The sequence below is a fragment of the Ostreococcus lucimarinus genome, chromosome 12, assembly GCF_000092065.1.
Source record: "Ostreococcus lucimarinus CCE9901 chromosome 12, complete sequence".
Lineage (NCBI taxonomy): Eukaryota > Viridiplantae > Chlorophyta > Mamiellophyceae > Mamiellales > Bathycoccaceae > Ostreococcus > Ostreococcus sp. 'lucimarinus'.
The window spans coordinates 210,009-237,342 of NC_009366.1; the positions used below are offsets into that span (position 1 = coordinate 210,009).

A 27,334-nucleotide genomic window follows, 5' to 3' on the forward strand; every position below is an offset into this window, starting at 1 on the left:
AGCGCGTCATCGCCGCAGCGACCTCGAATCGCTCGCCGACGACCGCGTGCGCCTCGACGAATCGGTCGGTGACGCGAATTTACGCGCGCGTGCGACGGACCGAACGACCGACGCCATGCGCGAGGTGATCTCCATTCACATCGGCCAAGCCGGGATCCAGACGGGGAACTCGTGCTGGGAGCTGTACTGCCTCGAACACGGGATCCAGCCGGAGTGCGTCGAGCGAGCGGCGACGCGATGGACGCGATGACGCGCGATGGATGACCCGGAACGCGCGTCGACGACGATGCGTTCCATTCATTCATTCATTCGCGCGCGCAGACGCGCGTTTTTGACTGTTGGAAATTTGAACGGGACGACGACGCGGGACTGACGGATTCTTATGATTTTTTCGCGATACCGCAGTGGCCAGATGCCCTCGGACGCGTCCATCGGCGCGGAAGATGATTCTTTCAACACGTTCTTCTCCGAGACCGGCGCCGGGAAGCACGTGCCGCGATGCATCTTTCTCGATCTCGAGCCGACGGTGATCGACGAGGTGCGCACGGGGGCGTACCGTCAGCTGTTCCACCCCGAGCAGTTGATCTCGGGCAAGGAAGACGCCGCGAATAACTTTGCGCGCGGTCACTACACGATCGGCAAGGAAATCGTCGACGTCGCGCTCGATCGCATTCGTAAGTTGGCGGACAACTGCACGGGTTTGCAAGGCTTTTTGGTCTTCAACGCCGTCGGCGGCGGCACGGGGTCGGGTCTCGGCTCGTTGCTCCTCGAACGCTTGTCCGTGGATTACGGCAAAAAGTCCAAGCTCGGGTTCACCATCTACCCGTCCCCCGCGGTGTCCACCGCGGTGGTCGAGCCGTACAACTCTGTGCTGTCCACGCACGCGCTGCTCGAGCACACCGACGTCTCGGTGATGTTGGACAACGAAGCCGTGTACGACATCTGCCGCAAGTCTTTGGACATCGAGCGCCCGACGTACACCAACTTGAACCGCCTGCTCGCGCAAGTCATCTCTTCGCTCACCGCGTCTCTGCGATTCGACGGCGCGTTGAACGTCGACGTCACCGAGTTCCAAACCAACTTGGTGCCGTACCCGCGCATTCACTTCATGTTGTCAAGCTACGCCCCGGTGATCTCCGCCGAGAAGGCGTACCACGAGCAGCTGTCCGTCGCGGAAATCACCGCCAGCGCGTTCGAACCGGCGAGCATGATGGCCAAGTGCGACCCGCGTCACGGCAAGTACATGGCGTGCTGCTTGATGTACCGCGGCGACGTCGTGCCCAAGGACGTCAACGCCGCCGTGGCCAACATCAAGACGAAGCGCACGATTCAATTCGTCGATTGGTCCCCGACCGGGTTCAAGTGCGGGATCAACTACCAACCGCCGACCGTCGTGCCGGGTGGCGATCTCGCCAAGGTGCAACGCGCCGTGTGCATGATTTCCAACTCGACGGCGATCGCCGAAGTGTTTTCGCGACTCGACCACAAGTTTGATTTGATGTACGGGAAGCGCGCGTTCGTGCATTGGTACGTCGGCGAGGGCATGGAGGAGGGCGAGTTCTCAGAGGCGCGGGAGGATCTCGCCGCGCTTGAGAAGGATTATGAAGAAGTCGGTGCGAGTTCGGTATCCGATTTTCCGGACGAATTTTGATCGCCGCCGCCCCGTCGCGTGGCGGCGCTCGCTGGCGGCGCCGTCGCGGTAACGCGAGTCAGCGCCGCCTACCGCACTCGATACGATGATACGATGACCCGAAACAATGTCGGGCATAACAAAACGAGCACGACGCTCGCGAGATCCGCGCGACCGCGTCGATGTAACGCTACAATTTCACTCACCTTTACCTCGCGAGGTCGCCGTCCGGGTTCGTCCCACTAAAAATTTCAGACATTTTCCCATCCCACTACAAGCGTAGTGGGATGAATCAGACACTTTCGAAAATCGCGCGCCACGACGCGACGCGCGCGCCGAACGTGCTCAAACCGTTCGTCTCCATCGTTTCACGCCGTCCTCGAACCCCGCCGGAGTTCGTCGTCAGATTTTCCGGACAGATTTTCCGGACGGGTCTCCGCACAGCGCGCGTCATCGGCGCCCATCGCGCGATGACGCTCGCCGACGCCGCGCGCGCGTGCGTCCCGACGCCCGCCGACGCCTCGTCCGACGACTTCGCGTCGGCCGCGTTCGACCGTCTGCGCGCGCTGCGCGACGGCGCGCGCGATTTGGAACCGGCGCGCGCGTCGGCGATTCGTCGGATGCCGACGAATCGCGAAGCCTCCGGATCGGCGCGGCTCGTGGAAGAGATCTCGTCCGACGACGTCGCGCCGACGTCCGAGTCCGAGTCCGCGCTCGCGCTGCTCGCGTGCGCGGCGCACGGCGCGCTCGGCGACGGCGACGTCCCGAGGTGGTCGAACGCGCGACTGAGCGCGCTCGCGGCGGAGACGTACGACGACGGATTCAAAGCCAGAGGTCCCGACGCCGTGATCGATAGTTTTTTGGAGGCGTACGGGCGCGCGGACGCGCCGGCGGCGCCGGCGGCGTCGTTCGGGGCGAACGCGGAGTCGGACGCGCGCGCCGCGGAGATCGCGGCGCGGCAACTGTCGTGGTGCTTGGAGCGAGACGAGTTGTATCTGGGAAGCCCGTCGAGGACGCGCGAGGTCGTGGCGGTCGCGATGCCGCGCGTGTTGAGAGCGTTGGATTACCCGTCGGAAGGGGTGAGGACGAGCGGCGCGATGTCTGCGAGGGCGCTGTCGAGGCGCGCGACGGGATTCGATTGGCGCGCGGGACCGGGCGCCGTGTTGCTCGACGCGTGTCGGTCCGCATTGATAGGCGCGAGCGCGGAGGTTTGGCCGCACGCCTTGGACGTCGCGTGCGCGTTGACGGGCGTCGTCGCGAGGGACGCGGGAATCGAGGAATATCGCAAGACGTTCTCGCGAGCCATCGACTGCGCGCGCTTGCGCGGGACGGAGACGGCGTACGCCGCGCCGCTGCTCGCGTCGTTTCCGAATTTGATTCGCGACGCGAAGGCGTGCGTCGCGGTGCACCTCGATCGTTTGCTCCCGCTTTTGTGCGCGTACATGCAATCGCACAAGGACGACGTCGCCGTCGGCGCGGCGTCGCTCGTCGCGCTCGTCGTCGAAAACGCCTGGCCGCGCGCGCGCGCGCACTGCGAGTCGATGTGGCCGCACGTGAAGCGCGCGTACGCCGAAGCGGACGGTCGATCAGCGGTGAGCTGCGATAAATTACGCGCCGAGCTCGAACGCGTCGTCGAACTCGTGCAACTCGCGGCGGGGGGGGAATTCACGCGAGTGTGGAAGAGCGACGAAGACGTTCCGGCGCACGCCGTCGGTTTGGTTCGATTCCTCGCCGCGCTCCCGGCGACGCGCGCGTAGCTCAGACGAACCACCACCACCGCCCTGTACATCATACTGTAACATACTACTAGCGCGTACAAGTGTAATTACAACTGCCCGACTGATTGCCGGTGAAACGGGGGCGCTCGATTCGACGCGTCGCGTCACTCGTGCAGCAATTTCAAGTTTAAATTCGGAAATCCGCTCGCGCCCTTGTGCTTTGCGAACAAGCGCGCCACCTCGCGGTAATACGCCGCGTGAGCGATCTCAACGTCGCTCTCCCTCGCTCGTCCCGCGTCATCGGGCTCGGGAAGCGACATCGGGTCGCCGACGACGAACGTGAGCGGCACTCGGGCCGGAATCGGGAGAATGCCGAGGTAGCCCACCGCTAAAAGCGGCGTCGCGACGCGAAAGCGTCTGTACAAATATCGACCGGGGTGCCGCAAGAGATTGCGCCAGCTGCTACTCTCGCCGAAACACACGACGGGCACGAGACGCGCTTTTTCTTCGATGGCGAGTCGAACGAACCCGCGATGTTTCGTGCAGAGCGTGATGGTCTCCTCCTTCAATCCGCCGACGTGCTCGCACATCTCGCCCTGACCGCCCGGACACACGACGACCGCGCGCTCGTGACGAAGCGTCGAACGAAATATTTCTTGCGACACGCTGCGCACGCCCAACCACGCGGCGAGCTCTCGCACGAACGGCGGCTTGAAAAGAACGCTCGCGGCCAACGTCACGGGCTTGACGTTTTCAAAGCGACGACCAAACTGAGGTAAAAAGTGAAACCACACGGCGCCCGCCGGAATGAGCGAGTGCGGGTGATAGGCAAAGACGAGAGGCGTCGAGCCCGCGCCGTGCGCGCCGTCGTGAATCATGCGCACGCTCCCGTGCCACGCCTTCGCCGCGCCCTCTATCCATCGCGACGACCACGCTCGAAACGCGTCCCACTTCCGGCGCCCGCGCTCGAGATCGCGCTGCAAGAAATACGTGCTCGCGTACAGAACAACGATGGACGCCAGCGCTCCCGACGACCCGAGCGCGTACACCGTCGCCAGCGTCGCGAAAATCACCGCGTGCGGCGCGTGCAACACGTGCGCGATGGACAACAGCGTCGCGACGCGCGCGACGTCTCTAAAATCCAAACCTTCCCTTCCCCTCGCCGCGCCTCGCCCCGCCTCGCCCTCGTCCTGGACGTCGAAGAACGCCAGCGACGCCGCCACCGCCGCCTCGCTCGCGACGCTCAGTCCCAGGCTCGTCCAACTCAGCGCCGCCACCGCCAGTCGCCGCTCGCGCGTCCCGTCGTCCCTCGCGTCCCTCGCGTCTCGCCACACCAGCGTCCCGCACGCCATCACGCACGCCAGCGACGCGCTCGCCAGCGTCCATCCGATCGCTTGCGCCAGCGTGAACCTCCACGATCGTCCTCGCGCGAACGGTTGCCACGCGCGCCATCCTCGTCCTCCGAACAGCGCGCCACCGACGCCAAAGTTCGTGATCGCCACCGCGAGCAGGCACGCGAGCGCGCCCGCGGACGGCGCGCGCCAATCGATCGCCGCGTCCGCGGGCGCGCGCATCGACCGCTCGCGCGTCGACGTGTGCGCGGCGTTCCGATTCCGATTCGATTCCGATTCGATTCGATTCGATTCGATTCGCGCGCGTCGCGTCGCGACGGACGCACACGGCGCCGCGCGGGCGCGCCGCGCGGGCGCGACGGCGACGACCTCGCGCGCGATCGCGCGATGGCCGTCGACGAGGACGACGACGAGGACGCGCGCGACGAGGACGGATCGATCGCGAACTCGGACGCGCTCGAGACGCGACGACGGAGGACGCGCGACGACGACGACGGGACGACGACGACGAGGACGACGACGACGATGGACGCGCGGATGCGGCGCGCGAGGCGCGAGCACGAGAAAATCGCGCGAACGTACGCGGAGGCGCACGAGAACGTGGGGACGAGGGAAAACGGGACGACGCGCGACGCCGACGCGCTGCGAAGGGAACGCGTCAAGACGAGTCATCTGATAGCCAAGGTGAACGAAACGAAAGTCGGCGCGAACGCGACGCTGGTGAGAAGGAAGGAGTATTTAGACCGGATGATCGCGAACGCGGAGGAACGGGAGGCGTTGATGGAGGACGGCGGATCGGAGGCGCGAGGCGGAGGCGCGGCGACGACGACGACGCGCCGGGACGCGCCGCAGGAATGGACGACGATGGGGCAGATGGCGGAGAGAAAGTCGCCGGCGAAGTCGCTGAGGGAGCGCGATGCGAGAGATTTCCAGCCGGAAAAGTATAGATTTGACGACGAAAAGGCGTCGCCGAGCGCGGCGGAGGCTGTCAACGGGTTGAGCAGAGCGTTGGACGACATAGACGGAGATTTAGGGTCGATGTCGTCTCTGTCGCCCGATAGATATCCAGGACGAAAAGAAACGGCGAGTTGGGACACGTTAGCGCGACAACCGACGTCGCACGGCAGTAGACAGTTGGACGCCGCGCTCGGGCGCGCGGGGGCTCCCGAGGCGAAGTCGACGCCGACGACGATTTCGACGTACTTTAAGAAGAGCGCGGGTGCGACGCAGCCGACGACGACGACCGCCGCTGTGGACGATTTCGCCGCTGCTGCGACCGACAAGAGTCGCGAGCGTCTGCCGATGTCGCCGCCGCCGCCCAAGCGTCGAGCGAAGTCGACGCGCGGCGACCCGGCGTCTCCCATGGTGGTGGATCTTCTGGAGACGAGCGACGAGGAGAACCCGTTGGAGAACGAGTCAAGAGGGGTGCAAAGCTTGGATCCAGTGAGTCTTACGAGCGAGAATGGTGAAATTCGCCGATCGACGCGCTCGAGTAGGTATCGCTCGCTGCAGAACACCGTCGGCAACTTGGCGACGGATTACCCAGACTCGAAGACGAAGGGGTCGGTGCAAATCACTCTCGGCGACTTGGAGCACCTCAGAGACGGCGAGATGCTGAACGATCAGTGCGTGGACTTTTATTTGAAGTACATTCAAGTGGAAATGTTGGGCGCGAACGCGTTTGAGATATTAGACAAGGTGCACATTTTTAACAGCTTTTTCTATCAAAAGCTCGCGCAAAAGCACGATAGAGATCGAAGCAACGTCGACGCCGCGACGGCATCGCACGCACGCGTGAAGAATTGGACCAAGGGTGTGGATATCTTTACGAAAAGCTTTCTCATGATTCCCGTGCACAGCAATTTGCATTGGTCTTTAGTCATCGTTTGCTATCCAAACGGTACTGATGAGCGCCAACCGATGATGCTCCATCTCGACAGCATGACGCAACATGGCGGGCACAACTCAGAAGTCGTGTCGAAGACGGTCCGGCGTTACCTGAGCAAAGAATGGAAAACGCAAAAGGGCGACGACACTGAATCAAAATTCGACGCTCGATACATGCCAACGTATCGCGTCAATGTTCCGAGACAAAACAATGGTTGCGACTGCGGCGTTTTCATTTTGGCCTTTCTCGAAAAGTTTTTAACCGAACAACCCGAGATTTTGAAGAAGAGCGATGTTCAACGCGCGGCGCAAAAGCGCTCGTTTGGAATGGACGATGCGGGCAAGTTTCTACGAAAGAACTGGTTTCCCAACGAGTTCGTGGACGAATTGCGCGCCAAGTTGAGTCTCCTCGTCATCCAGCGCATTCAGGCTTCGCTCGCGGAAAACGACGCGTCAAAGCTCATTCTCAACGCGGCAAATGAAGAGCAAATGAAAGACTATGAGCATCGGCAGTGGCGAACGAAACAAGCGGTTTCAAAGGCTGAGCGTGACCGTAAGAAGAGAATGGAAGCCATGGAAGCGGAGCGAAGACGCAAGCTCGAGCCGCAAGACCTCTCTGACGACGACGACGCCAAAACCAAAGCCTCCGACGCCAAGGATGTAGACTTTGAGATTTCTCGCGAAGTCAGGGTGAAGAAACAGCCGACGAAGACTAGGCAGACGCAGATATTCTCGGGATCCCACTGGAACAAGGCGAGAGAGAAAGAACCCGTGCGCGAGGAGACTCGCGACGAGAAGCCATTCGAACCCTTCGCGGGCCCGTCGTACAAAATCGGGCGACACACGCGCGCGCGTGCGCCTTCTCCGAGCGCTGATTGGACGAGCGGAACGACCCGTCCCAAGTATGGTAACGCCAACCTTTTGAAACGAGCGGAACGATCGCGAGCGAAGCAAAACGGGGAAGAGGAACGGAGCGCCGCCGACGACGAATCCCCGGGCCAGGCCAAGGCGAAGCTCAACGACGCGAATGAAAAACTTTCCGAGAGAATCAAGGGGATGACGTCTCGAGTGTTCTCGACGAAATAGAAAGAAACGCGCGCCAAGCATTCAGCGAGCGATGTTTACGCGGCGCTCGTCCTAGCGATAGATATGTGATTGATGATTGACGTTGTTTGACGCGACGCCCGCCACACGTCGCCTCGCCATGCGCGCCGTCCTCCAACGCCTCGCGTCTCGCGCGATCCTCCGCGCCGGACCCGCGCGCAGGCCGCTCGATCGTGCGCTCGCATCGTCATCGTCCTCAGACGATCCCGCGCGCGCGATGCGCCCCATGCCCGAAGGCGCCGCGCCCGTCGTCGACGAAGACATGCCCAAACAGGATGAGGAAGAACTTCGACGACGACGCGCGCAGGCGCTGAAATCGTGGCTGGAGGATGAGTTGGGAACCGAGAAGACGGCGCTCATGGCGGTGTTGGCGAAACACCGGGTGCAGATACCCGGAGGGGGGGACGAGGCGAAGGCGCTGCTGGAGGAGTTGTTGGAGTGGAAAGCCGAGGGCGTCGTAAACGCGCGTTCGACGGACGCCGCGGATTAGACTTGATTAGGAGTTGTGAATTGATTAGCTAGTGACTCTACATACAATCTACGACGATCGCGTCCTACGCGATCGATGGGTGCTCGACGCGATGTTGGGGTGCGTGAGCGTACAAGGTGGTGCGTTGAAGCGGAACGCGGCCGGCGGCTTCGATGATTCGACGCATTTCGCGCGCGTCGATTTCTTGCCCAAACGTCGCACCAGCGGCGCGAGTGATGGATTCATTCATGAGTGTACCGCCCATATCGTTGCATCCAGCGTGCAGGAGAAGTGAGGCGAGCTCGGGACCCATTTTTACCCAGCTCGCCTGAATGTTCGTGATTCCCGCCGGTCCCAGCACGAGACGCGCGACGGCGTGCATCAGGATGCACTCGCGCAGCGTTGGACCTTTCCGAGACGCGCCGAAACGATACGTCGGCGCCTCGAAATGCACGAAAGGTAGTGGTACGAACTCCGTGAATCCACCCGTCTTGAGATGCAAATCGCGAATGGAGACGAGATGTCGCGCCCACGCGCGCGGGCCGTCGGCGTCAATGTGACCGAACATGATGGTGCTCGTCGTTGGCACGCCCACAAAGTGAGCGTCTTCGACGACATCGAGCCATTCTTTCGCGGTGAGTTTATCTGGACAGAGTGTTTCGCGAACTTGGTCGTCCAAAACCTCGGCAGCAGTACCTGGGAGCGATCCCAGCCCTGCATCCTTGAGTTTACGCAAGTATTCGCGAGCGCTCAGACCGAGAGTCTGCGCTCCGTGAGCGATTTCGAGCGGTGAAAAGGCGTGAATGTGTATGTCCGGTGCCCCTCGTTTCGCAGCTCCGATAAAAGCCATATAATCTTCGCCTGTGAACGAGGGATGAATGCCGCCTTGCATGCAGACTTCGCTCGCACCACGCTCCCAAGCCTCGGCCGTTCGCCTTGCGACTTCGTCCAAGTCGAGCAGGTACGGCGAACCGCGAAGTTCTTCTGCAGCCTTTCCCTTGGAAAACGAACAAAACGTGCACGCCAACGTGCAGATATTCGTATAGTTAATGTTTCTATTGTTCACAAACGTAACGGTATCACCACACTGCTGCTCTCGCAAAGTATTCGCGGCCTCGCACACCTTGTCGAAATCGGCGCCTCTCGCTTGTAAGCACGTCACGATGTCGTCCAACTCATAGTTTCCGTCCACTATGGCGGCTATGGCGGCCAGAACTTCGCTCGATATACGCCTCTTGGTACCACGACAAGGAACAGAGCCATTCACGCCGACGATATCCACAAACTCTTTCTTTTCATCATCCGGACGTCCTGGCGACCATGTCGTACCGCGAACGAGAAACTCGCTGTCGGCGAGTTTGCGAAGATACGGCGAAACTTTGTCGTCAAGCCAAACTGCGGATCCCCCGACGCTCACTCGATCATCGTCTACCCTCAAGTACTTAGGGTGCACTGGCAGTCTCGGGACGAGCGCGAAACCTTCATCGGCGCACACGGTGGCGAGCTCTTCTATGTGCGGCCATGGCGCCTCGGCGTTGACGTGGTCCGGCGTGACGCCCGGCGAGATTCCTCCCCAATCATTCGCACCGGCGCGCAAAAGGGCGCGCCAGCCAGCCTCTTCGCCTGGTGTAAGATTCGGTGGCGCCTGTATAATCATGTCTGCGCCAAAAATTAGGCGAGCTGCGCTCACCGTCCACGTCAACTCTTCCAGCGGAGGATTTGGAAAATCAGCCATCGCGGTGCCGGGTTTCGATAAGAAATTCTGTATGATGAGCTCTTGAATGTGTCCGTGCTTGGCATGTACATCGCGAAGCGCCAGAAGTGCATCGATACGCTCTTCGCGAGTCTCGCCGATCCCAATCAATAATCCAGACGTGAACGGGATGCGCTCCTCTCCCGCGAGCTCGATGCACCGCAGGCGCGTCTTCGGTCGCTTTGTCTCACACCCGTCGTGCGCCATTCCCGGCCCCAATAACCGCTCGCTCGTCGTCTCCAACATCAACCCTTGCGACGCGCTCACGCGTCGTAGCATCCTCAACTCGTCTCTCGTCAACACACCCGCGTTTACGTGCGGCAACAACCCCGTCTCTCGCAACACCGCCTCGCACGCCTTTGCCGCGTACTCCGCCGTGCTCGCGCATCCCAACTCCCTCAATCCCTCTCGCGCATCCTCCCGCGTCGCCTCGGGTCGATCACCAAACGTCAACAAACACTCCGTCGCCCCCGCCGCCGCGCCTCGTCGCGCCACGTCGACGATTTCCTCGAGCGTCATGTACACGCGCTTTCCAGCCGCGCTCGGTTCGTAGTCGACGAACGCGCAGTATCCGCACGAGTCCCGACACGCGCGCGTGAGCGGAACGAACACCTTGGGCGAGTACGTCACGACGTTTGCATTCGTCGTTCGCGGCGACGACGACGACGCGTCCCGGTTGAGGCGTCGGACGTCGTCGAGTAAATCATCAGCCGACTTTGTCACCAAGGCGTAGGCGGCGACGTCGTCGAGGACGGCGACGCGCGCGACGGCTGCGCGAGGACGGTGATGCGCGCGTTGGACGCGCGCGCGTGCGCGCCACGCGCGAGGACGCGCGACGTCGGCGAGCGTCTCGCGCATGAAGACGACGACGCGCGGCGGTCTGGCGCCCGGGCTTCGGGCGAGTCGGACGCCGGCGCGCCGGCGCGGGCTCGAAAATGTGTAAATGTACAGTTACAACCCTTCGAGGGCGATGGACGCGCGCGACGCCACTTCGATGGCTTCGCCTAATCCTTTCGTCGTCTTCATCAGATCCATGGCTTTGCGCACGAGCTCGTGGGCGGTAAATTTTCGGGCTGGAAGCTTTCGAGCGACGAGCTGCATCAAGTCGTCGTTCTTTTTGCACGCCATGACCTGCGAACGCATGCTCACCAAAGCCGCGGCGACGACGTGTAGGAACAGTCTCGCGCCACCTCCTGCGAGTGTGCCGTTGGCTCTGGATGTGGGTTCGTGATCGCCGCCGGCAATCAACATGTCCCACAAAAGACCAATCTCGGCGTCGGCGAGTTCTCGCGACATCAACACGACGACGGGTCTAAAAGCAAACATGCACTCCTGCGCGTTGAGAAACTTCAAGTGCTTATGCAGAGGTGGATCTGCAATTCTAATTATCTCACTCAGCACTCGCAATCGATCGCTCACGCCCTCTTGACCTTTCGACGCCGACGGCGCGCTCTCGTGCGGATTGATGAGAAAGTGACATCGATACGAACCTCCCATAAATTTCGCAAAGCACCAAAACGCCTCGGACTCGTTACTAATATCGCGAAGAAATACCGCGGCTAAATCGTTCATTCCTTGCGTATAGCCTATCACTGGATCCAAAATAGCGTACGCCTCCAGAATTCTCGTCAAGCGTTGACGTTGCGCCAGTCTCCATTCCATCTTCAATTCGTCTTCGTCGTCGCCGCTCAGGATCCCGCTCTCCCAATCCCGCGCGAACGTACCGTAGGTGAACGTCGTCCGCGGCGCGTCTGCAGCGATGATCCTCGACGCCTCAGTGAACGATGCGAGATCGCTCGGCAAATTCGCCAATCCTTTGACCGGTTTTGTAAGCCACCCCTCCAGCTCTGCGCATCGCCTTAGAAACTCGCCGTATTGCTCGCGTCTCGATCGTTTCCCTTGCTCGTGCTCCACGCTCGTGTTCGAGCATTTCCGCACCCCAAGCAACACCGGCCACACCTCCGCTCGCAACGAGTGCGGAATTCCTCCATCGAGCGCGCCTTTGCGCACTTCCGCGAGCGACGCGATGCGTCCGTCTTGGTCCGTCGCCGCGTACCACGTCTCGTGCGCGAGCTTTTTCTTCTTCATCGATCCACCGCGCGCGTCTCGGGCAAAGTAAGACGCGTACACCGACGCGCTCGCGAGGGCGAGAGCGAGACCAGTGCTCGCGACGGCGGCACTCGCGAGCGCAACCTTCAAGGCGCGCGAATCTTCGGACGCCATGGCGACGGTGGTGGATTACCGTTGGCGACACAAACTTTTGCGATGACGCGAGCGTGGGGGCGCGCGCGACGCGATGCGACGCGCGAGGTCGATGTGGCGATGACCTCGACGCCTCAAAGCGCTTCTCGGTGTCCAGCGTCGAGGGAAGGCGTCGATATGTGCGGCGACGGCTCGCGGTACGTTCTGTCAAGTACAGCGCTAGACTACTACGTTCTACGCATCGGTTCGGCGTCGAGAGGACAGCTTAAAGATTGATTGGATTGACCCGTAACGCGAATACCGCCGCGCATCGGTCCGGGCTCGACGGTGCCGAAGCGTTCCGCGAATATTTCGGGAAGCGGCATGGCGCCGACGCGCTCGTTCGGGGAAACCCACATTCGGACGAGGTGCCTCGGCTCGGCGCCTTCGTTTTTGAAGGCGCTTCGAGCGTGTAAAGTGGTGTGATTATGAAGCCATTGAATATCACCCGGTTCAAGGGTCATGTCCAGACGCAATTCGTCCGAACACGCGAGCGCGTCCAAATGATCGAGCGCCGCGGTTTGCGTTTTACTCAACTCAACGCCCGTCAGCGCCACCGCGGAGTTGATGAATGAACGGTCGTATATTGCCGCGCACCTGCCTTCGTGCGCGTGAAAAATAGGTATTTTATACGTCGCTTCCTTGCCGACCGGAACTTCTCCTTTGCGCGAGACGACGAACTCTTTTTGAAGCGTGGCCGCGCTTTCTGGAAAGCGCTCGACGAGAGCGTTCCAAATCGCCACCGAAGACGTCACCTGACTGTGCCCCCCTTCCGTCGCTTGACTCAGACAAAGTAATCCCACGATATCCGCAGAATCAGTGTGATACGGTTGCGCTGCACTCGTCGTGTATAAACGCGTGAGCGGATCGTTCGGATCGCCCCCAAGGTCTTTCACGTGGCCCACGACGTGCCCCAGTTTGTTTTGCGGCACGCACGTGCCCATGTACCGACCCATGGCGTAAAACGCCGCGCAGCGCTCCCAACTAGAATATCTATGCACGGGAAAATTTCGCATCAGGGCAAAACCTCGCCCGTGGACGAGCTCTCGTCCCATGTCTTCGAGCGTCGGCCCGAGCGTCGGCAGAGAAAAGTTTTCTGGACCGAGTTCGACGATTTCCCGCACCCCGTTCGCCTTGGTGCGCGCTAAGGCGTCGTCAATCTCCCGCACGTGTTCATGCGAAAGCTCAATCGTCCACTCGTACGACCGCTGCGCCATATCGGGCCCGCGCCACGCCCCATCGAACGTTTCGAGTGCGCTCGCCGATGGTTCAGCTAACGCCGAGGCGCGACTTTCGAGGCGCCTACGCGCGAAACGCGATCGCGTCGGTGGTCTCGCGGCGACGAATGACGATGAATTACTTGTCGTCGTCGTCGTCGTCGTCCGCGCACACGAGCGCATATCGCACGCGACGCGCATTCCTCAGTCGAGGGGCGGCGAGGCGCGCTCTGTCGACGGAACCGCGCGCGACGCGACGAGTCATTTCGACGAGCGGTGATTTAACCAAACAAATATCCATTTGTCACATTTGCACTAATTCCACTCACTACGCGGTTCTCTCGACGCACGTCGCCCATCGCGGTTCTAAACCGAGAGGCGCTACGCCTGTCCCAAACGCCCCAAAAGTCGACTGAACGACCTTACGCCTCCGTCGCGACAGCGGTCGTGTAGATGTGCTGCTTGGAGTGAAGGACGAGCGGCTTGATCAAACCCTTCGCCAAAAGGATGGCGATACCCTTGCGCGCGAGGGAGCACGTGATGCGAAGGCGATCGCACAAGATGGAAATAGTAATCATCTTGTACTTCGGCACCTCGGCGAGGAGCTTGTCGTACGTGGACTGCGAGATTTAAAGCGAACGCATCAGTCAGTCACGAGTTCGCGCGCCGCGTCAACGCGTCGTCATCCTCATTGCGATCCTTTGAGCGCGCATCGTTCGTCGTCACCGCGCGTCGCCCTCGTTCAAAGACGTCCCGCGCGCGCGCCGCGCCGCGCCTAGGGCTTGGTCCTCCGTCCCGCCGTCGCCCGCGCCTTCGTCCGAGCTTCACCGTCGATCGCACGCACCTGTTCGAACAACACTTGGTTATTGGCCTTCTCCTTCATCTTCCCCTTGGACCATTTCTATCGTTCGCGAACACGATTCGTCGTCGTCGTCAGTCCTCCGTCCTCGCGTCGATCGCCCGCGCGCGCCCCGCGCCATCGTCGCGCCGCGCGCGTCGCCCTCGATCGCGCTCGATCGAGCGCGACGCCGGTCCCGGACGCATTAAAATCCCACCGCCGTCCGTTCGCCCGCCGATCGCCGCGCCGGCGCGTCCGCGCCGACGCCCCGCGACGCGCGCGTCCCGTTCGTCTTTAGGGTCTCCGCGGATCGCGCCTCGCCGTCGCGCGCGCGCACCTTGGCCTTCTTCTTCCCGCCGGCCATGGCCTTGGCGGCCTTGGCGGCCTTCGATTCGGGGGCTTTAGGCGGCATGTCTTCGCTCTACGTCCGTCGTGCGCGCGCGCGTGGGAAAGGCGGTTCGCGCGCGTCGCGCCTCGCCCGCGAGGCCGGCGCGGCCGATGGTTCGTGTTTGGTCTCGCGATCCGTCGATCGCGCGCGCGACGCTCGATCGTCGCCGCGTCGATCGCGCGCGGCGCGTCGACCTCGACGCGTCGATCGATCGACCGCATCGTCGATCGATCGACGACCCGCGCGTCGGTCGACGCGGCGTCGGCACCGCGCGACGCGACGACGACGACGACGACGACGACGACGATGGACGACGATCGCGGACGACGCGGGCGAGGACGACGACGACGACGAGGCGGCGTGCGAGGCGGTGACGCGCTGCGCGCGCTCGGCCTCGGGCTCGGACTCGTCGCGACGGGGGCGCGCGCGGCGCGACGCGCGGGCGCGTTTGAAACGACCGAAACGACCTCGACGATGGCCGATGCGTTTTGGACGGTGGCGACGAACGCGATCGAACGCGCGTGGGCGCCGAGAACGCAGAGCGCGACGGTGACGCCGCGCGATGCGTTCGGCGCGGCACGGGCGACGGCGACGGCGCGAGAGGTCGGTGAGGCGGACGCGGCGACGCTCGCGCGTCGGTTTGAGCGCTGGTGCGTCGAACACGGAGTGGAGGAATATCTGCGAGACGGAGAGGAGTACGCGAAGCGATTGGCGATTTTCGTGGAGAACGCGGCGTTTGTGGTGGAGCACAACGCCAAGTACGTTTTGGGAGAGATTTCGCATTGGGTGGCGTTGAACGCCCTCGCGGCGACGACGCGGGAGGAGTTCAAGCGCATGCTCGGGTACAAGCCCGAGTTGCGCGACGCGACGCAAACCGTCGGAGCCACGCGCGATGCGGACGAATACAAGGCGAACTGGAAGTATGCCAGCGTCGAGCCACTGGAAAACGTCGATTGGGTCGAACGCGGCGCCGTGACGGCGCCGAAGAACCAAGGACAGTGCGGCTCGTGCTGGGCGTTTTCGACGACGGGCGCGATCGAGGGCATCAATCAAATTCGTACTGGCAGGCTCGTGTCGCTCTCTGAACAAGAGCTCGTGTCGTGTTCGACCCAGAACATGGCGTGCAACGGTGGACTCATGGATAACGCGTTCAAATGGGTGCAAAAGAACGGCGGAATTGACTCTGAATTTCAGTACCCTTACGCCGCGGAGAAGCTCTCGTGCAACAAATTCAAGCTTCAACTCCACGTCGCCACCATCGACGGGTTCGAGGACGTACCTCCGGGAGATGAGAAAGAGCTCGAGAAAGCTGTGTCGCAACAACCTGTTAGCATCGCCATCGAGGCCGACACAAAAGCGTTTATGCTCTACCAAGGCGGCGTTTTCGATTCCAAAGAGTGCGGTTCTCAAGTCGATCACGGCGTTCTCGTCGTCGGTTACGGCTACGACGATCATCCCAACGCAACGGAAGCGACGCACCATCACCACAAAAACCACCACAGGCACTTCTGGAAAGTCAAGAACTCGTGGGGCAATCAGTGGGGCGAAGGTGGTTTCATTCGCATGGCTCGACGAATCAGCGCTGAAACGGGTCAGTGCGGAATCACGACGGCACCATCCTTCCCGACGAAGAGCGCGTGATTTCTACTTTACAAAGACGATACGATTTTCATACTTGTACGATACGATTCTGTAAACTAAAACGATACCATACGTCGATGTTGTGATACAATTACGCTTTGATTCTTGCAAATTTCCTTCTAGGTTGTTCTATTTCCTTAGCTCGTAACGCCTACAGTTCGTCAAATCGTCAGTCAAGCTGGTGAGATCGGTGCGTGATTTCTCCCAGCACATTCGCGGCACACGCGCGAGGAAGCTCAGAAGGATCCATTGGTATTTACTAGTTTCACCGAGCTTGCTCTCACCGTAGTAGTGCGAAAACGAGCGCAATCATCATCGCTTCCTCGCGTTGGATCGATCTCAACGACGACGATGACGACGACATCAGGAAAGGCTCAGTCCTATCGATCGTTTATCATGGGTAATCAGGATTAGCATGATTATAAGTCATCATCGCCTCTGTTCCGTCTTCGTCGTCCTCGTCGTCGCCGTCGAGCGATCGTCGCGTCTTCAATCTCCACACGCACCTCTCGTCGTCCCATGCGCCCCCTTTGCGTTCGATCATCACTCATCTAAAAAGTCCATTCGTTTCAAGATGTCTCCCTTCATCGCCTCCGCGGTCTGATCCGCCTCCCTCGCCCGTATGATCTCCGCGTTGTCCACCTCAATCAACCCTTCCGTGCCGTCCAAGTCCCCGTTCGCCCCGACGTCGCCCATGAGCACGACGTTCTCGCCTCGCACGATGTACAATCCGAGTGGGATATCGCTGAACATCTTTCCGACGATGATGCGCTCGACCGCGCTCTCGAGGACGATGTTTGCGAATTGGTCGAACGATCGCAGCGTGCCGATGATGTTCGAGCCGTCGCGCAGCGCGACGAGCAGGCGCTTGTCCAGGTTCTCCACCAGGCTCGCCACCGCGCTGAGATGCCACGTGTCCGTCATCGCGCGGCTCGTGCGCGCGGTCGCGAGGGACGCGAGACGGAGCGCGAGATGCGTCGCGCGCGCGGGAGTGCGGCGCGACAGTGTCGCGCGCGCGTCATGGACGACGCGCGACGGGGCGAGAACGAGGTCGAGGCGGGGACGAGGACGACGGTCGAGTACGATGACGCGTCGGACGGGGAGTCGTTCGGCGCGTTCGCGACGCCCGCGCGCGCGTTCGCGGATGGGACGACGGAAAACGACGACGACGACGACGACGACGACGACGACGACGACGACGATTTCGGGGATTTCGCGACGCCGGCGACGACGATGAAAACGGTCACGACGCCGGTGATGCGTGACGAACCGCCGCCGACGCCGCCGCCGACGACGACGACGGGCGGTGGGGAGTTTGATTTGATTGCTTTGACGAACGAAGGCGAGTTCGCCGAGGCGGCGCGGCGGTTGTTGAAGAGAGGGAAGGCTCGATCGACGAACGACGGCGCCGAAAAGGAGTCGTTCGGCGGGTTAGGTACGGCAGCGGTCGTAGGCGATGGACGGTTCACGAAGGAGGCGTTCGATCGCTTTAGAGACAACGTCAAACGCGAGGCGAGCGCGGAGGCGTCTGCGTCCGAGGAGGACGAGGAAGAGACGTCCGTGGATGACGCAGCACCGAGAGAAATCTTGGCAGAGTTTGATTTGATTTCTCTCGAGTCAGCACCGAAAGTCGCCGAGTCGACTCCGAGTATGGATCCGTTCGCTGGATTTGGCGACATCGCCGTGGAGTCTCCATCGCCACCGCAAAACGCCGACAATGACGATGAATTTGGCGATTTTGTATAGACATTAGAGCTGTTGTATGCTATAGTAGTGGATTAGACTTTGACTGAGCGCAGCGCGAGAAGTTCATTGAGACACGTGGTATGCGCTTCCGTGAGATTCAACACTTCTCTTTCAACATTTGAGATGTCTTTTTTAATCTCTCGCAGCTCACGCGCATTCTCCAGCTCTTGTACCTTGAGCTTGTCGCGTAAATCTTCTGTGCCTTGACCATTATTCACAACCTTGTCTAAATCTTCCAGAACGATGAGCTTTCCAAACTTTCGGATCTGAGTCTCAGAGTATTTGCGTTGCAGACTCTGAAATTCTTTCGCCTTAGCGGAACGTTGCGCGATGAGCGAGGAGTGCTCTCGCTTTAACTCCTGCTGCTGACGTTTCAATTTTAAGACTTCTGCATCCCACTCTACGACTTTATTCTCAAGTTCTGCTAAGCGAGTCTTGGAGAAAATAATCATGTCGTCCATGTCGCCTTGACTCGTCTCGACGCAGCTCACCGGCAACACGAATGCAGTCCTGAGCCCGTTCAAACTTTGCTGCTTTACCTTCTCAAAAGCATCCGCATCTCTCTCGAGTACCCGTACGTTTTCCTCCAAACTTCGCAACTTTTTCAGTGCGGCATCGTGAATCTTTTTCTTCCCATCCAATGCCCGTTGTATTTCAGTTATTGCGTCCATGGCTTCGATTCTTTGCAAACGAAGATCGCACACGCGCTCGTAGACAGCACTGTCGCAACCTTTTGGGCAAGTGTCGCCATTTTCTTCGTCTGACGACGAATAGTACGAATCATCGTCAAAATCAGAGTCTAAGTCGGAATCGGAGTCACCTTTGTCGCTCTTTTGTTCGGTTTTATTGACGACGCGTTTGTGGAAAACTTTGAGCAATGCCGCTCGCGGGACGCCTGGAATCATGAATTTGTCAAATGTCGCCTCGATTTCCGCTTTTACTCCGTTCTGCCCCTCTAATTTGGTCTGTTGATCGTTTACGGCCGTCTGGGCATTTTCTACCGCCGCACGAGCGGTTTCGACCTCTTCCTTTGCTTGCCGTTGAGCATTTTGCATTTCGGTGTTCTTCACGTCATATTCAGGCATGACGCTCAGCTCGCGATGCACTACAATACGAAAAAGTTCAATGACTTTACTTCGCGCGATGATATCTGCTTTTAGATGGCATAGCGAGATAAGATCTTCATCGGTGACAGCGTCCTTCGCATCGATGCAATCAAACTCTCGATTGAACCGGCTCTGGTTGCCGCGTAGTTGACCATCGACATATCTCAATTCGGAAAGTTTACCCTCCGTCGTTAATTTGTCTTCAGGTGGTACACGTGAATCCGGAACGCAACGCAATGGAAACCCATCGCCAAGATTGTCGCGTTTCAACGCTTCGCTGTCGTCTGTTTGGTCTTTCAAAGGCTCTGCCTTCTCCAATTTTCTCAACTCTTCGTTCCTCCGTAATCTTTCGAAGCGCCGTCGAGCCTCTGAACTCATTTCAGAGCCTTCGATGCTCTGTCTTTCGTGCGCATTTTCACTTATGCAAGTATTTTGCACATGAACGACACGCATCTCTTGTTCGCATTCATGAACTGTCGCCTCTGCGACCGTAGTTGTCTGCCAATCACCCTCGCTTCCAGCGCGCAACGCAAAAGATGAGCACGTCAAAGCTTCGCTAGATGAATGAATCATACGAGGAAGGGCCATTATTTTGTCGTAATAACTTTTTTGCAGTTGATTTGAGACAGATTCAGCACACATAACTGAGCTTTGAAGCTTGTCGTGAGTCGCTTTTAACCAGTGTACTGAATCCTCGCGAATTCGGCGCATTTGTGTATCGTCTACGAGAAGTTCTGCGCCAGAGATTCGCATCTCTCGAGGAAGTTTTGCATTTTCTTCAATGATGACATTGAATTCATCTCGACAGAGCGCCACCAAGCTCGAGAGTCGTATAAGTGCTGCCGCTTCTTCCTCGCTCAATTCCTTCGCGCGTTCTCGCTGCAGTACCTCTTCGATGGACGCGCACTGTGCGGAGAGTGTGTCGATCGCTTCGACTTCTGGATAGATGCACAGCGCCTCGTCGATTGAAGAGTGTGTGTTTGATGGAGAAGCATCGCTTAACGCGTGTACTTCAAAAGATCCCGATTTACAGATTTTAACGCAGTAAGAATTATCATACGTTATCGCGCTGAAAGATTCATCAACGGCGTTCTTGGTTTCTACATCGGTGGTAATACGAGGAGTGACATCGATTTCGTACGAATCTTTACGAGACTCACCCAAGTCACGATGGACGGCAAAGCAGTGCATCTCGTCCTCGATTTGAGCACCAAAAATACTTTCACCATCCCAAAATATCTTCTTCGGGCGAGCACTCAGGCGTATGAAACCAATTGGCTCAAATTGCAACGTCGATGCGAAGGAAGATGAACTGAAAATAAACACAGTATTATTAGCAGCAGCGATTGCCAAATACTCACCATCAGAACTCCATGTGAACTGCTCGACGGCATGCGCGTGTGGCTTGAGCGCGAGAGCCAAGCGCCAAGAGGACGTGTTTCTCACGAGAACGCGAACGACACCATCGGCAAATCCAACGACGATACATCTCCCATCTTCATTGACATTCAAAGGTACGTTAGTAAGTGCCGTCGCCGAACAGCTGAACCGACTTTTGTAGAGAAACGCACGGGATAAATAATCATAGCAGTGCACTTCTCCGATATTGTCGCAAGTGATCAAGTGAGTACTGTTCAGCGAAGTCTCGCATGCAGTGATGACACCACTGTGCGCAGAAACAACAGGACGCTCCATATCATCATCGTCCAAAGAACACACTAACCCTCGCCCGCTGTCTTGAATGAATAACTTATTTTCAAGCGCGCAAATGTGGCGGATATTGGCTCCATCGATTGAGCGCTCTGAGATGGGTTTCATACAAACCACCCCTTTGCTTTGCGACGATATGACGCGACGAATCTCGTCAATATTCCATTCTCGAACCCACCCATCATCGCCCGCCGTGAGAATCACTGAACCGTTGTTGATATAAATCATCGTCTCGATCGAACCGCCGTGGCAGTCTTCATCGTCGCTCGACGCGTTTGCTCGCATTATTTTGTACTGAACGCGCCCATCGACCCAGATTAGTAGAGCGCCATACTCTGTGCTCGTCAAAATCATATCATTAAAGGGTAACTCCAACACGCACGTGATATTGGACAGAGGTTCGCCGTTGAACTTTCCAAGAGTACCTTGTAACTTCAATCCAGTAAACGTCTTGACCATCTGCCAAAACTGAATGTGACCAGCGCCGTGAGTGATCATTCGCTCCGAGTTAGCGCCTAGGAAGGATAAGTCAAACACTTCTTGTCCATACGCTTTGGCACGAAGGACTGTCTTTGCTGTCTTCCAGTCCCACAAAGTGAGCCAATAGTCTGGGAGCCCACTCACGCTCGCGAGAAGCTGTCCGTCTGGAGAAAATTTTCCAGTCGAGTAACACGCCGCGGCGCCGCCGTGAATCGTGTTTACGAGCTCAAGTGAAGGGTAACTATATATTGATATTCGGGGCGCCGCACCATTCTCGCCGATCGCAATGTGCGTGCCATCTCCATCCACGGCGACCAAGCCGATATTGCCCCCCTCCGCGCTCCGCAGGTACGTCTGCCTTTGTGTTTTCACGTCTCGCAAGGTCAAGAGATTTCCAACAGTGTACGCCACGACTGAATCGCGTACTCGAGTCAAGTTGCCCCGTCGCTTGAAATCAAATCCAAAGCTGCACGCCAGGCAACCATGCTCGAGAGACTTATTTTTAGCCATAACTTGAGAGGTGCGAGCAAACTCTGTTCAAGACTCACACGGGGCGATGCGATCCGTACGCGCGCGTGAGTGTATCGTGTGTGCGCGCGCGCGTTTGCTGTCACTACTTCTTTTGCGCCACGTACGGCGTCGTCGAGTGCAGAATCATTTATGCTTGTATTACAAAATAACCGACGTCGGCTCGGGCGCTCACTTCCCCGACATTTCTGCGTTCAATTCAGCAAGCTTTTCTTCTTGTTCCAAAGCCTGCATGCCCCCGATCGCACCCTTGATGTCGCCGTCTAAGAAATTTTGAAGAGAGAAGTTAGCGCCGATGCGATGGTCCGACACGCGGCTATCTTTCCAGTTGTACGTTCTAATTTTTTCCGACCGAGACCCCGAGCCGACTTGCGATTTACGCTTGTCCGATACCGCTTTGCGCTGCTCTTCGAGCTGCAACTCAAATAATTTCGCGCGAAGAATTTGCATGGCACGAATGCGATTCTTCATTTGTGTACGTTCTTCCGTGCAGAACACGCGAATGCCGGTCGGCTTGTGCATCAGGTCGATAGCGGTTTCGACTTTGTTGACGTTTTGCCCACCCGCACCGCCGCTTCTGGCGGTGGAAATATCGAGGTCATTGTCGTCAATCTTCACCTCGACTTCGTCGACTTCAGGCATCACCGCGACCGTGGCCGTGGAAGTTTGAATGCGTCCTTGAGTTTCCGTCGCCGGCACGCGCTGCACGCGATGCACACCGGCTTCCCACTTGAGACTGCTGTACACGTCGTCGCCCTTTATCTCCACGACGATTTCCTTATACCCGCCGGCGTCCGCCGGGTTGTTCGTCACGACCGACGTTTGCCATCCCTCGCGCTCGGCGAATCGCATATACATTCGATATAAATCCCCAGCCCAAATACCAGCCTCATCCCCGCCAGTACCGGCGCGAATCTCGAGCATGATGTTCTTCTCGTCGAGCGGGTCCTTCGGCAGCAGCGCCAACGTCATGGTCTCCACCAGCGCATCACTCTCCGTCGTCAGCGCATCGATCTCTTCCTTCGCCATCGCCACCATCTCATCATCCCCAGCCGCATCCTTCGCCATCGCGCGCGCCTCGCTAATCTCTTTCATGCACTCCTTGTACCGCGCGTACTGCTCCACCACGCTCGTCAGCTCCCCGAGCGCCTTGCTCAGCTTTTGAAACTCCTTCGGATCGCCCGTCACGCTCGGATCCGCCATGCGCTCGCTGATCTCGCCGTGCGTCCGCGTCGTCGCCTCGAGTTTTTGCACCAGAAACTCCGGAATGTCCACCGCGCGCGTTCGCACCCCTCGCCGCGTCGTCGTCGTCCCGCGCGCCGGCGCTCGTCCACCGTCCCGAGCGTTTTTCGCGCGCGCGTTCGCGCGCGACGCCGCGTTCGTCGCCGGCGACGCGCGCGCCATCATGTCGTCCGCGCGTCGTCGCGCGTTCGATCGAGCGAGCGATCGATCGCGCGCGCGCGTCCGCGAGTGTCGCGGCGCCGTCGCCCGACGCGCCCTGAGCGCCAAAACCCCGAGCCGTCGCCGTCCCCGACGCGCGCCGTCCTCGAACCCGAGGTCGGGTTCGGGCGATTCGGACGATTCGGACGGTTGGTTTCGGGCGCGCCGGTGGTTGATGGTTGACCGCGCGCGCGACGCGCGAGAGGACCGCGCGCGGACGACGACGACGGACGCGACGACGACGCGCGACGACGACGCGAGAAACGACGACGACCGACGGTAAAAGCGCGCGATCGACGACATGACGCCCGCGGTGACGCGCGAGGACGCGCGCGAGAAAGTCCCCACGGTGTCGCTCGAACTGTACGCGAAAGATTTCGAAAAGTTTGTCCACGACCTGGGAGAGGCGTACGAGCGATACGGATTCGTCATCTTGGAAAATCATGGGATCGATCTGGAACTCATCGAACGCGCGATGGAACGCTCGAAGGCGTTCTTTGCGTGCGATGAGGAATGTAAGAAGAAGTACACGCTGCGCGGGTTGGGCGGCGCGCGCGGGTACACGGCGTTCGGAGTGGAGACGGCGAAGGGAGCGAACGCGCCTGGTGCGTGAAGGCGATGCGAAAAGTGATACTTTTTTGTTTTGATGCGTCGCGCTATAGCGCGTGTGATGGATTCGACGACGCGATTCGTTTGACTGACGCGAAGGATAACGTCGCCTCTCGCGCGCGCAGATTTGAAAGAGTTTTGGCACCTCGGGCGAGACTTGCCGGCGGGCCATAAGTACGAGTCGACGATGCCGCCGAATGTGGATGACGTGGTGGAAGTCGAAGGGTTTAGCGAAGTGAATAAGCAAATCTTCAACGCTCTAGATGAGCTCGGGAATTGCGTGCTCGAGGCGCTGGCGGTGCATCTGGAACAACCGCGCGAGTATTTCGCAGATAAGACGAACGAAGGCAACAGTATTTTGCGTATCATTCACTATCCACCAATTCCGCCTGATGCTGCGGGGCGCGTGCGCGCTGGTGCGCACGAGGATATCAATCTCATCACGCTCCTGCTCGGCGCCGACGAGGGTGGTTTGCAACTCTTGGGAAAGGATGGAGAGTGGCTCGAAGTCAACCCGCCTCCCGGATGCGTGACGTGCAACATCGGTGACATGCTGCAACGCCTGTCGAATCACAAGCTTCCTTCGACGACGCACCGTGTCGTGAATCCTCCCGCGGAACGGGCGCACATTCCTCGATATTCCATGCCATTCTTTTTACATCCAAATCCAGACTTCGTCATCAAAACGCTGGAGTCGTGCATTTCGGATCAGTATCCCAATCGCTATCCAGAGCCCATTAGCTCTGATGAATACTTGCAGCAACGCCTTCGAGAGATTAAACTCAAATCATGAGTCCAAACGGATACATTTAGCACGCTGAACGATGCACATAGAAATAATAGCGCTACGACAAAATTTCATTTTGTAATGATGATGGTACATTGATCACACATTATCACTAGTTCACGAGGTGTGCCGCGATCGTATCGTCTTCGATGATAAGATTTTCCATTTGCGGTGTCTCGTCGGCTTCTATAGCGCGGCAGATGTGAGTTTTGATGTCAAACTCATCGAGAAATTCATGAACCGTGAAGAGAAACTTCCTAGCATTTGCGACGATGCGAGTAAGACATTTGTCCATATTCACCGTATTCGGCTCTGCGTTCTCGAGAAGCTCGTAAGTGATGCGCGCGATCGCGTTGACGACTGCGCTTTCGTCATAATCTTTGATTTCGAGATCGCTCGCGCTCTTTCCTTCGCCGCTGCCTACGACAGTTTGCAGGTCACTGAATACTCTTTCGACGCCCTCTTCCGAAGAACACACATACGACGTCCAACGGTGAGAACTCCTGAGTGACTTCAGCACGCAGTCAATTTTTTTCGATGTATTTTCTAGCACGAGCAACGTGGAAGACTCGTATCGAATCATCAATCCTGTGTTTCCACAAACGTCTGTGACGCGCGCCTCGAGAGACTCGGATTCCCCGGAATCGTCCTCTATCGACTGACAAAACAGGAACACTCGGCACAAATAATCTGCAGGGTCTGAGCTAGCGTTGCGCTCTAGTCTTTCTTTCGCCGCCAGAATCACCGCAGGATCGCAATCGAACGATACCATGATGGTTTCGCTAAAAATAAATCCAACGCCGCAGCAGCACGTTTAACGCGGAATGATGAAGAGTCTTTCGCTCGGTTTACGATTCTTCAGCGAGTGAAAGTAATACACGTCTCCTTGTATCGCGCCAAAATCACCTTCAAACGTCGTGTGAAGCTCTGGGACAGTAAGAAGTTCTCGCAAGGACTCGCTCGAAGTGTCCAACCAAGCCAACAACGCGCAGGAGTCCAGAGATAACCAAAGCACGTTGCGTTGGCTCATGCCTTTTTCGTCCAAACACAATGTGGAGTCGCATTGGCATTTTCCTAGATCAATGGGGAAGTTTTCATCGTCCTTCGCCGGATACTCTTTCGCGTGAAACAAGATTCCGAGTCGAACCACAGACGACTCGTTCGTCGCCCGCCAAGCAAACGCGTGCGCATGAAACAGATCGAACCGATTTAGCGACGTCGAGGAAGACGATGACGCTGTTTCAAATAATTCGACCATGTAAGCGTTGCTCTTGCGATCGCGCATCCGTCGTCCGTATCGTTCTTGCGTCAACTCGCACCCTCGACTCGCCGCGTTCTCGACATTTGGCACCGCGCGGTGGCGCCAATGCAGCCCATCACCCCATACCCCGGGCGCACGTACCATCGCGCACGGCGCCGGAGGCACACGCACAATCTTTCGCACGCCCTCGATGTCGTTCGTTCCTCGCGCGAGCGCATCCAACAGCTTTTGCGCGCTCGAGCGCCGTCGCTCTTCGCTCGACCCATCGGCGCGCGCACCGCGGACGCGCACGACGCGCGCGCGCGGCTTCACCGAAATCCACGTGGATATCGTCATTTGCATGGACTTTCGCGGCGCGGCGCGGCGCGGCGCGGCGCGGTTACTTCGTCGGTTCCATCGCGCGTCGGCGTGTACTGATGTAACGACCGCGCTCGCGGAGCGCCACTCGCGGTCGTGCGACGACGTGGCGTCGCGAGCGATGGAGACGAGCGCGACGGACGGCGACGGCGACGATGACGACGACTTGGAGGCCGAAATCACGCGCATGATGCTAGAACGACGCGACGATGACGGCGAGAACGCGAAGAAGCGACCGAGAGTCAGTCGTGCTGCCGACGAAGGCGCGGTCGAGGAGGCAGAGGCTGGGCCTTTTTCGACGCTGCACGACGACGTCGTGTCGCTCATCCTGCGCTTCCTCGCACCGAACGAATTAACTTCCCTCGCGCAGACGTGTAAATTTTTCGCTGCGCGCTGCGATCAAGACTTCCTATGGAGGCAGTGCTACTTGGAGAGGTTCGGGAACACAAAGCAGGCGCAAGGAAACGGGATGAAGAAGCTATATCTTGCGGCGGACGCGATGGAAATCAATAGAGAACGTACAAAAGCGCCCGCAGGCTTCGAGAAAATATGCGCCGAGGCTTGCGCGGCGAAGCGTTCACGCCAAAATGCAGTCCTCGCACCTTTGTGTGAACAGCTAGCGACGGACCGCGCCGCGAGCGAATGGAAGTCACATAGACAATTTGCCACCGACGCCGACTCGCACGTGTGCAGTCGCCGCGCTGGTTGTTCATACGCCGAATTACCGAGTAATGTGTTCGTCTGTGAACGCACGGGTAAGGTGCACGTGTGCGATGACACATGTTCAGAGCGCTACTTGGATACTGAAATCGGTACCGAGATATGCGAGGTTTCTGGGCGAGTCCTGGACACCGTTGCCGCGGATGACGAAGATGAAGATCCACAAGCTGCTGCAGAGCAAGACCAGCATTACTTCGAAAAAGGTTACTTCGGTCGTGCTTTCGAAGTTGGTTACGGCTGCGACAATGAAGCAGAACTCGCGACGGCGCTCTGGGGAGGCCGACGCTATTGACAAATTCCTAGTCGCATTAGGTTTAGAGTTTAGCAAAAAGAACTGCAAAAAATCATTTCT

At 58.7% G+C, this 27,334-nt stretch overlaps 18 protein-coding genes across 18 annotated transcripts; 8 read left to right on the plus strand and 10 right to left on the minus strand.

Moving 5' to 3' along the window:
- The first annotated feature begins 5 nt into the window (after nt 1–5).
- OSTLU_26788 (predicted protein) lies at nt 6–1,800 on the plus strand. Its single transcript, XM_001420583.1, has 2 exons — nt 6–213; nt 406–1,800. The coding sequence occupies exons 1-2, from the start codon at nt 116–118 to the stop codon at nt 1,649–1,651; spliced, it is 1,344 nt and encodes a 447-aa protein (XP_001420620.1). The 5' UTR covers nt 6–115; the 3' UTR covers nt 1,652–1,800.
- A 300-nt stretch (nt 1,801–2,100) lies between these two features.
- Nucleotides 2,101–3,387, plus strand: OSTLU_17567 (predicted protein; the record flags this gene model as incomplete). Its single annotated transcript, XM_001420584.1, has 1 exon — nt 2,101–3,387. One exon carries the CDS (start codon nt 2,101–2,103, stop codon nt 3,385–3,387), a length of 1,287 nt encoding a protein of 428 aa, XP_001420621.1.
- An 84-nt stretch (nt 3,388–3,471) lies between these two features.
- OSTLU_26790 (predicted protein) lies at nt 3,472–4,938 on the minus strand. Its single transcript, XM_001420746.1, has one exon. It carries the CDS (start codon nt 4,920–4,922, stop codon nt 3,513–3,515), a length of 1,410 nt encoding a protein of 469 aa, XP_001420783.1. The 5' UTR covers nt 4,923–4,938; the 3' UTR covers nt 3,472–3,512.
- A 287-nt stretch (nt 4,939–5,225) lies between these two features.
- Nucleotides 5,226–7,673, plus strand: OSTLU_17568 (predicted protein; the record flags this gene model as incomplete). The annotated part of the gene is made up of 1 exon (XM_001420585.1): nt 5,226–7,673. The coding sequence occupies one exon, from the start codon at nt 5,226–5,228 to the stop codon at nt 7,671–7,673; it is 2,448 nt and encodes an 815-aa protein (XP_001420622.1).
- Nucleotides 7,674–7,908: 235 nt separating this feature from the next.
- OSTLU_26792 (predicted protein) lies at nt 7,909–8,181 on the plus strand (the record flags this gene model as incomplete). The annotated part of the gene is made up of 1 exon (XM_001420586.1): nt 7,909–8,181. The coding sequence occupies one exon, from the start codon at nt 7,909–7,911 to the stop codon at nt 8,179–8,181; it is 273 nt and encodes a 90-aa protein (XP_001420623.1).
- A 29-nt stretch (nt 8,182–8,210) lies between these two features.
- On the minus strand, nt 8,211–10,771 carry OSTLU_51122 (predicted protein; the record flags this gene model as incomplete). The annotated part of the gene is made up of 1 exon (XM_001420747.1): nt 8,211–10,771. The coding sequence occupies one exon, from the start codon at nt 10,769–10,771 to the stop codon at nt 8,246–8,248; it is 2,526 nt and encodes an 841-aa protein (XP_001420784.1). The 3' UTR covers nt 8,211–8,245.
- Nucleotides 10,772–10,864: 93 nt separating this feature from the next.
- On the minus strand, nt 10,865–12,283 carry OSTLU_26794 (predicted protein; the record flags this gene model as incomplete). The annotated part of the gene is made up of 1 exon (XM_001420748.1): nt 10,865–12,283. Exon 1 carries the CDS (start codon nt 12,134–12,136, stop codon nt 10,865–10,867), a length of 1,272 nt encoding a protein of 423 aa, XP_001420785.1. The 5' UTR covers nt 12,137–12,283.
- Nucleotides 12,284–12,342: 59 nt separating this feature from the next.
- On the minus strand, nt 12,343–13,371 carry OSTLU_26795 (predicted protein; the record flags this gene model as incomplete). The annotated part of the gene is made up of 1 exon (XM_001420749.1): nt 12,343–13,371. The coding sequence occupies one exon, from the start codon at nt 13,369–13,371 to the stop codon at nt 12,343–12,345; it is 1,029 nt and encodes a 342-aa protein (XP_001420786.1).
- Nucleotides 13,372–13,793: 422 nt separating this feature from the next.
- Nucleotides 13,794–14,272, minus strand: RPS25 (Ribosomal protein S25, component of cytosolic 80S ribosome and 40S small subunit; the record flags this gene model as incomplete). Its single annotated transcript, XM_001420750.1, has 2 exons — nt 13,794–13,991; nt 14,216–14,272. Coding segments are annotated over 2 exons (255 nt in total), but the record flags the coding sequence as incomplete, so codon positions are not given.
- A 1,159-nt stretch (nt 14,273–15,431) lies between these two features.
- OSTLU_13119 (predicted protein) lies at nt 15,432–16,238 on the plus strand (the record flags this gene model as incomplete). Its single annotated transcript, XM_001420587.1, has 2 exons — nt 15,432–16,032; nt 16,114–16,238. The coding sequence occupies 2 exons, from the start codon at nt 15,432–15,434 to the stop codon at nt 16,236–16,238; spliced, it is 726 nt and encodes a 241-aa protein (XP_001420624.1).
- A 543-nt stretch (nt 16,239–16,781) lies between these two features.
- OSTLU_39384 (predicted protein) lies at nt 16,782–17,162 on the minus strand (the record flags this gene model as incomplete). The annotated part of the gene is made up of 1 exon (XM_001420751.1): nt 16,782–17,162. The coding sequence occupies one exon, from the start codon at nt 17,160–17,162 to the stop codon at nt 16,782–16,784; it is 381 nt and encodes a 126-aa protein (XP_001420788.1).
- Nucleotides 17,163–17,471: 309 nt separating this feature from the next.
- OSTLU_26799 (predicted protein) lies at nt 17,472–17,984 on the plus strand (the record flags this gene model as incomplete). The annotated part of the gene is made up of 1 exon (XM_001420588.1): nt 17,472–17,984. One exon carries the CDS (start codon nt 17,472–17,474, stop codon nt 17,982–17,984), a length of 513 nt encoding a protein of 170 aa, XP_001420625.1.
- Nucleotides 17,985–18,016: 32 nt separating this feature from the next.
- Nucleotides 18,017–21,790, minus strand: OSTLU_17572 (predicted protein; the record flags this gene model as incomplete). The annotated part of the gene is made up of 1 exon (XM_001420752.1): nt 18,017–21,790. One exon carries the CDS (start codon nt 21,788–21,790, stop codon nt 18,017–18,019), a length of 3,774 nt encoding a protein of 1,257 aa, XP_001420789.1.
- Nucleotides 21,791–21,979: 189 nt separating this feature from the next.
- On the minus strand, nt 21,980–23,011 carry OSTLU_17573 (predicted protein; the record flags this gene model as incomplete). Its single annotated transcript, XM_001420753.1, has 1 exon — nt 21,980–23,011. One exon carries the CDS (start codon nt 23,009–23,011, stop codon nt 21,980–21,982), a length of 1,032 nt encoding a protein of 343 aa, XP_001420790.1.
- A 538-nt stretch (nt 23,012–23,549) lies between these two features.
- OSTLU_17574 (predicted protein) lies at nt 23,550–24,650 on the plus strand (the record flags this gene model as incomplete). Its single annotated transcript, XM_001420589.1, has 2 exons — nt 23,550–23,853; nt 23,983–24,650. The coding sequence occupies 2 exons, from the start codon at nt 23,550–23,552 to the stop codon at nt 24,648–24,650; spliced, it is 972 nt and encodes a 323-aa protein (XP_001420626.1).
- A 106-nt stretch (nt 24,651–24,756) lies between these two features.
- OSTLU_94973 (predicted protein) lies at nt 24,757–25,416 on the minus strand (the record flags this gene model as incomplete). The annotated part of the gene is made up of 1 exon (XM_001420754.1): nt 24,757–25,416. One exon carries the CDS (start codon nt 25,414–25,416, stop codon nt 24,757–24,759), a length of 660 nt encoding a protein of 219 aa, XP_001420791.1.
- A 42-nt stretch (nt 25,417–25,458) lies between these two features.
- Nucleotides 25,459–26,049, minus strand: OSTLU_26804 (predicted protein; the record flags this gene model as incomplete). The annotated part of the gene is made up of 1 exon (XM_001420755.1): nt 25,459–26,049. One exon carries the CDS (start codon nt 26,047–26,049, stop codon nt 25,459–25,461), a length of 591 nt encoding a protein of 196 aa, XP_001420792.1.
- A 403-nt stretch (nt 26,050–26,452) lies between these two features.
- On the plus strand, nt 26,453–27,274 carry OSTLU_26805 (predicted protein; the record flags this gene model as incomplete). Its single annotated transcript, XM_001420590.1, has 1 exon — nt 26,453–27,274. The coding sequence occupies one exon, from the start codon at nt 26,453–26,455 to the stop codon at nt 27,272–27,274; it is 822 nt and encodes a 273-aa protein (XP_001420627.1).
- Nucleotides 27,275–27,334: the final 60 nt, after the last annotated feature.

Bases quoted from the DNA above. Each gene is read 5' to 3' on its own strand.
- OSTLU_26790 (XM_001420746.1), bottom strand. From the start codon at position 4,922: ATGCGCGCGCCCGCGGACGCGGCGATCGATTGGCGCGCGCCGTCCGCG.
- OSTLU_26788 (XM_001420583.1), top strand. From the start codon at position 116: ATGCGCGAGGTGATCTCCATTCACATCGGCCAAGCCGGGATCCAGACG. The intron at 214-405 runs GTGCGTCGAGCG...GCGATACCGCAG, and splicing joins GAACACGGGATCCAGCCGGA to TGGCCAGATGCCCTCGGACG.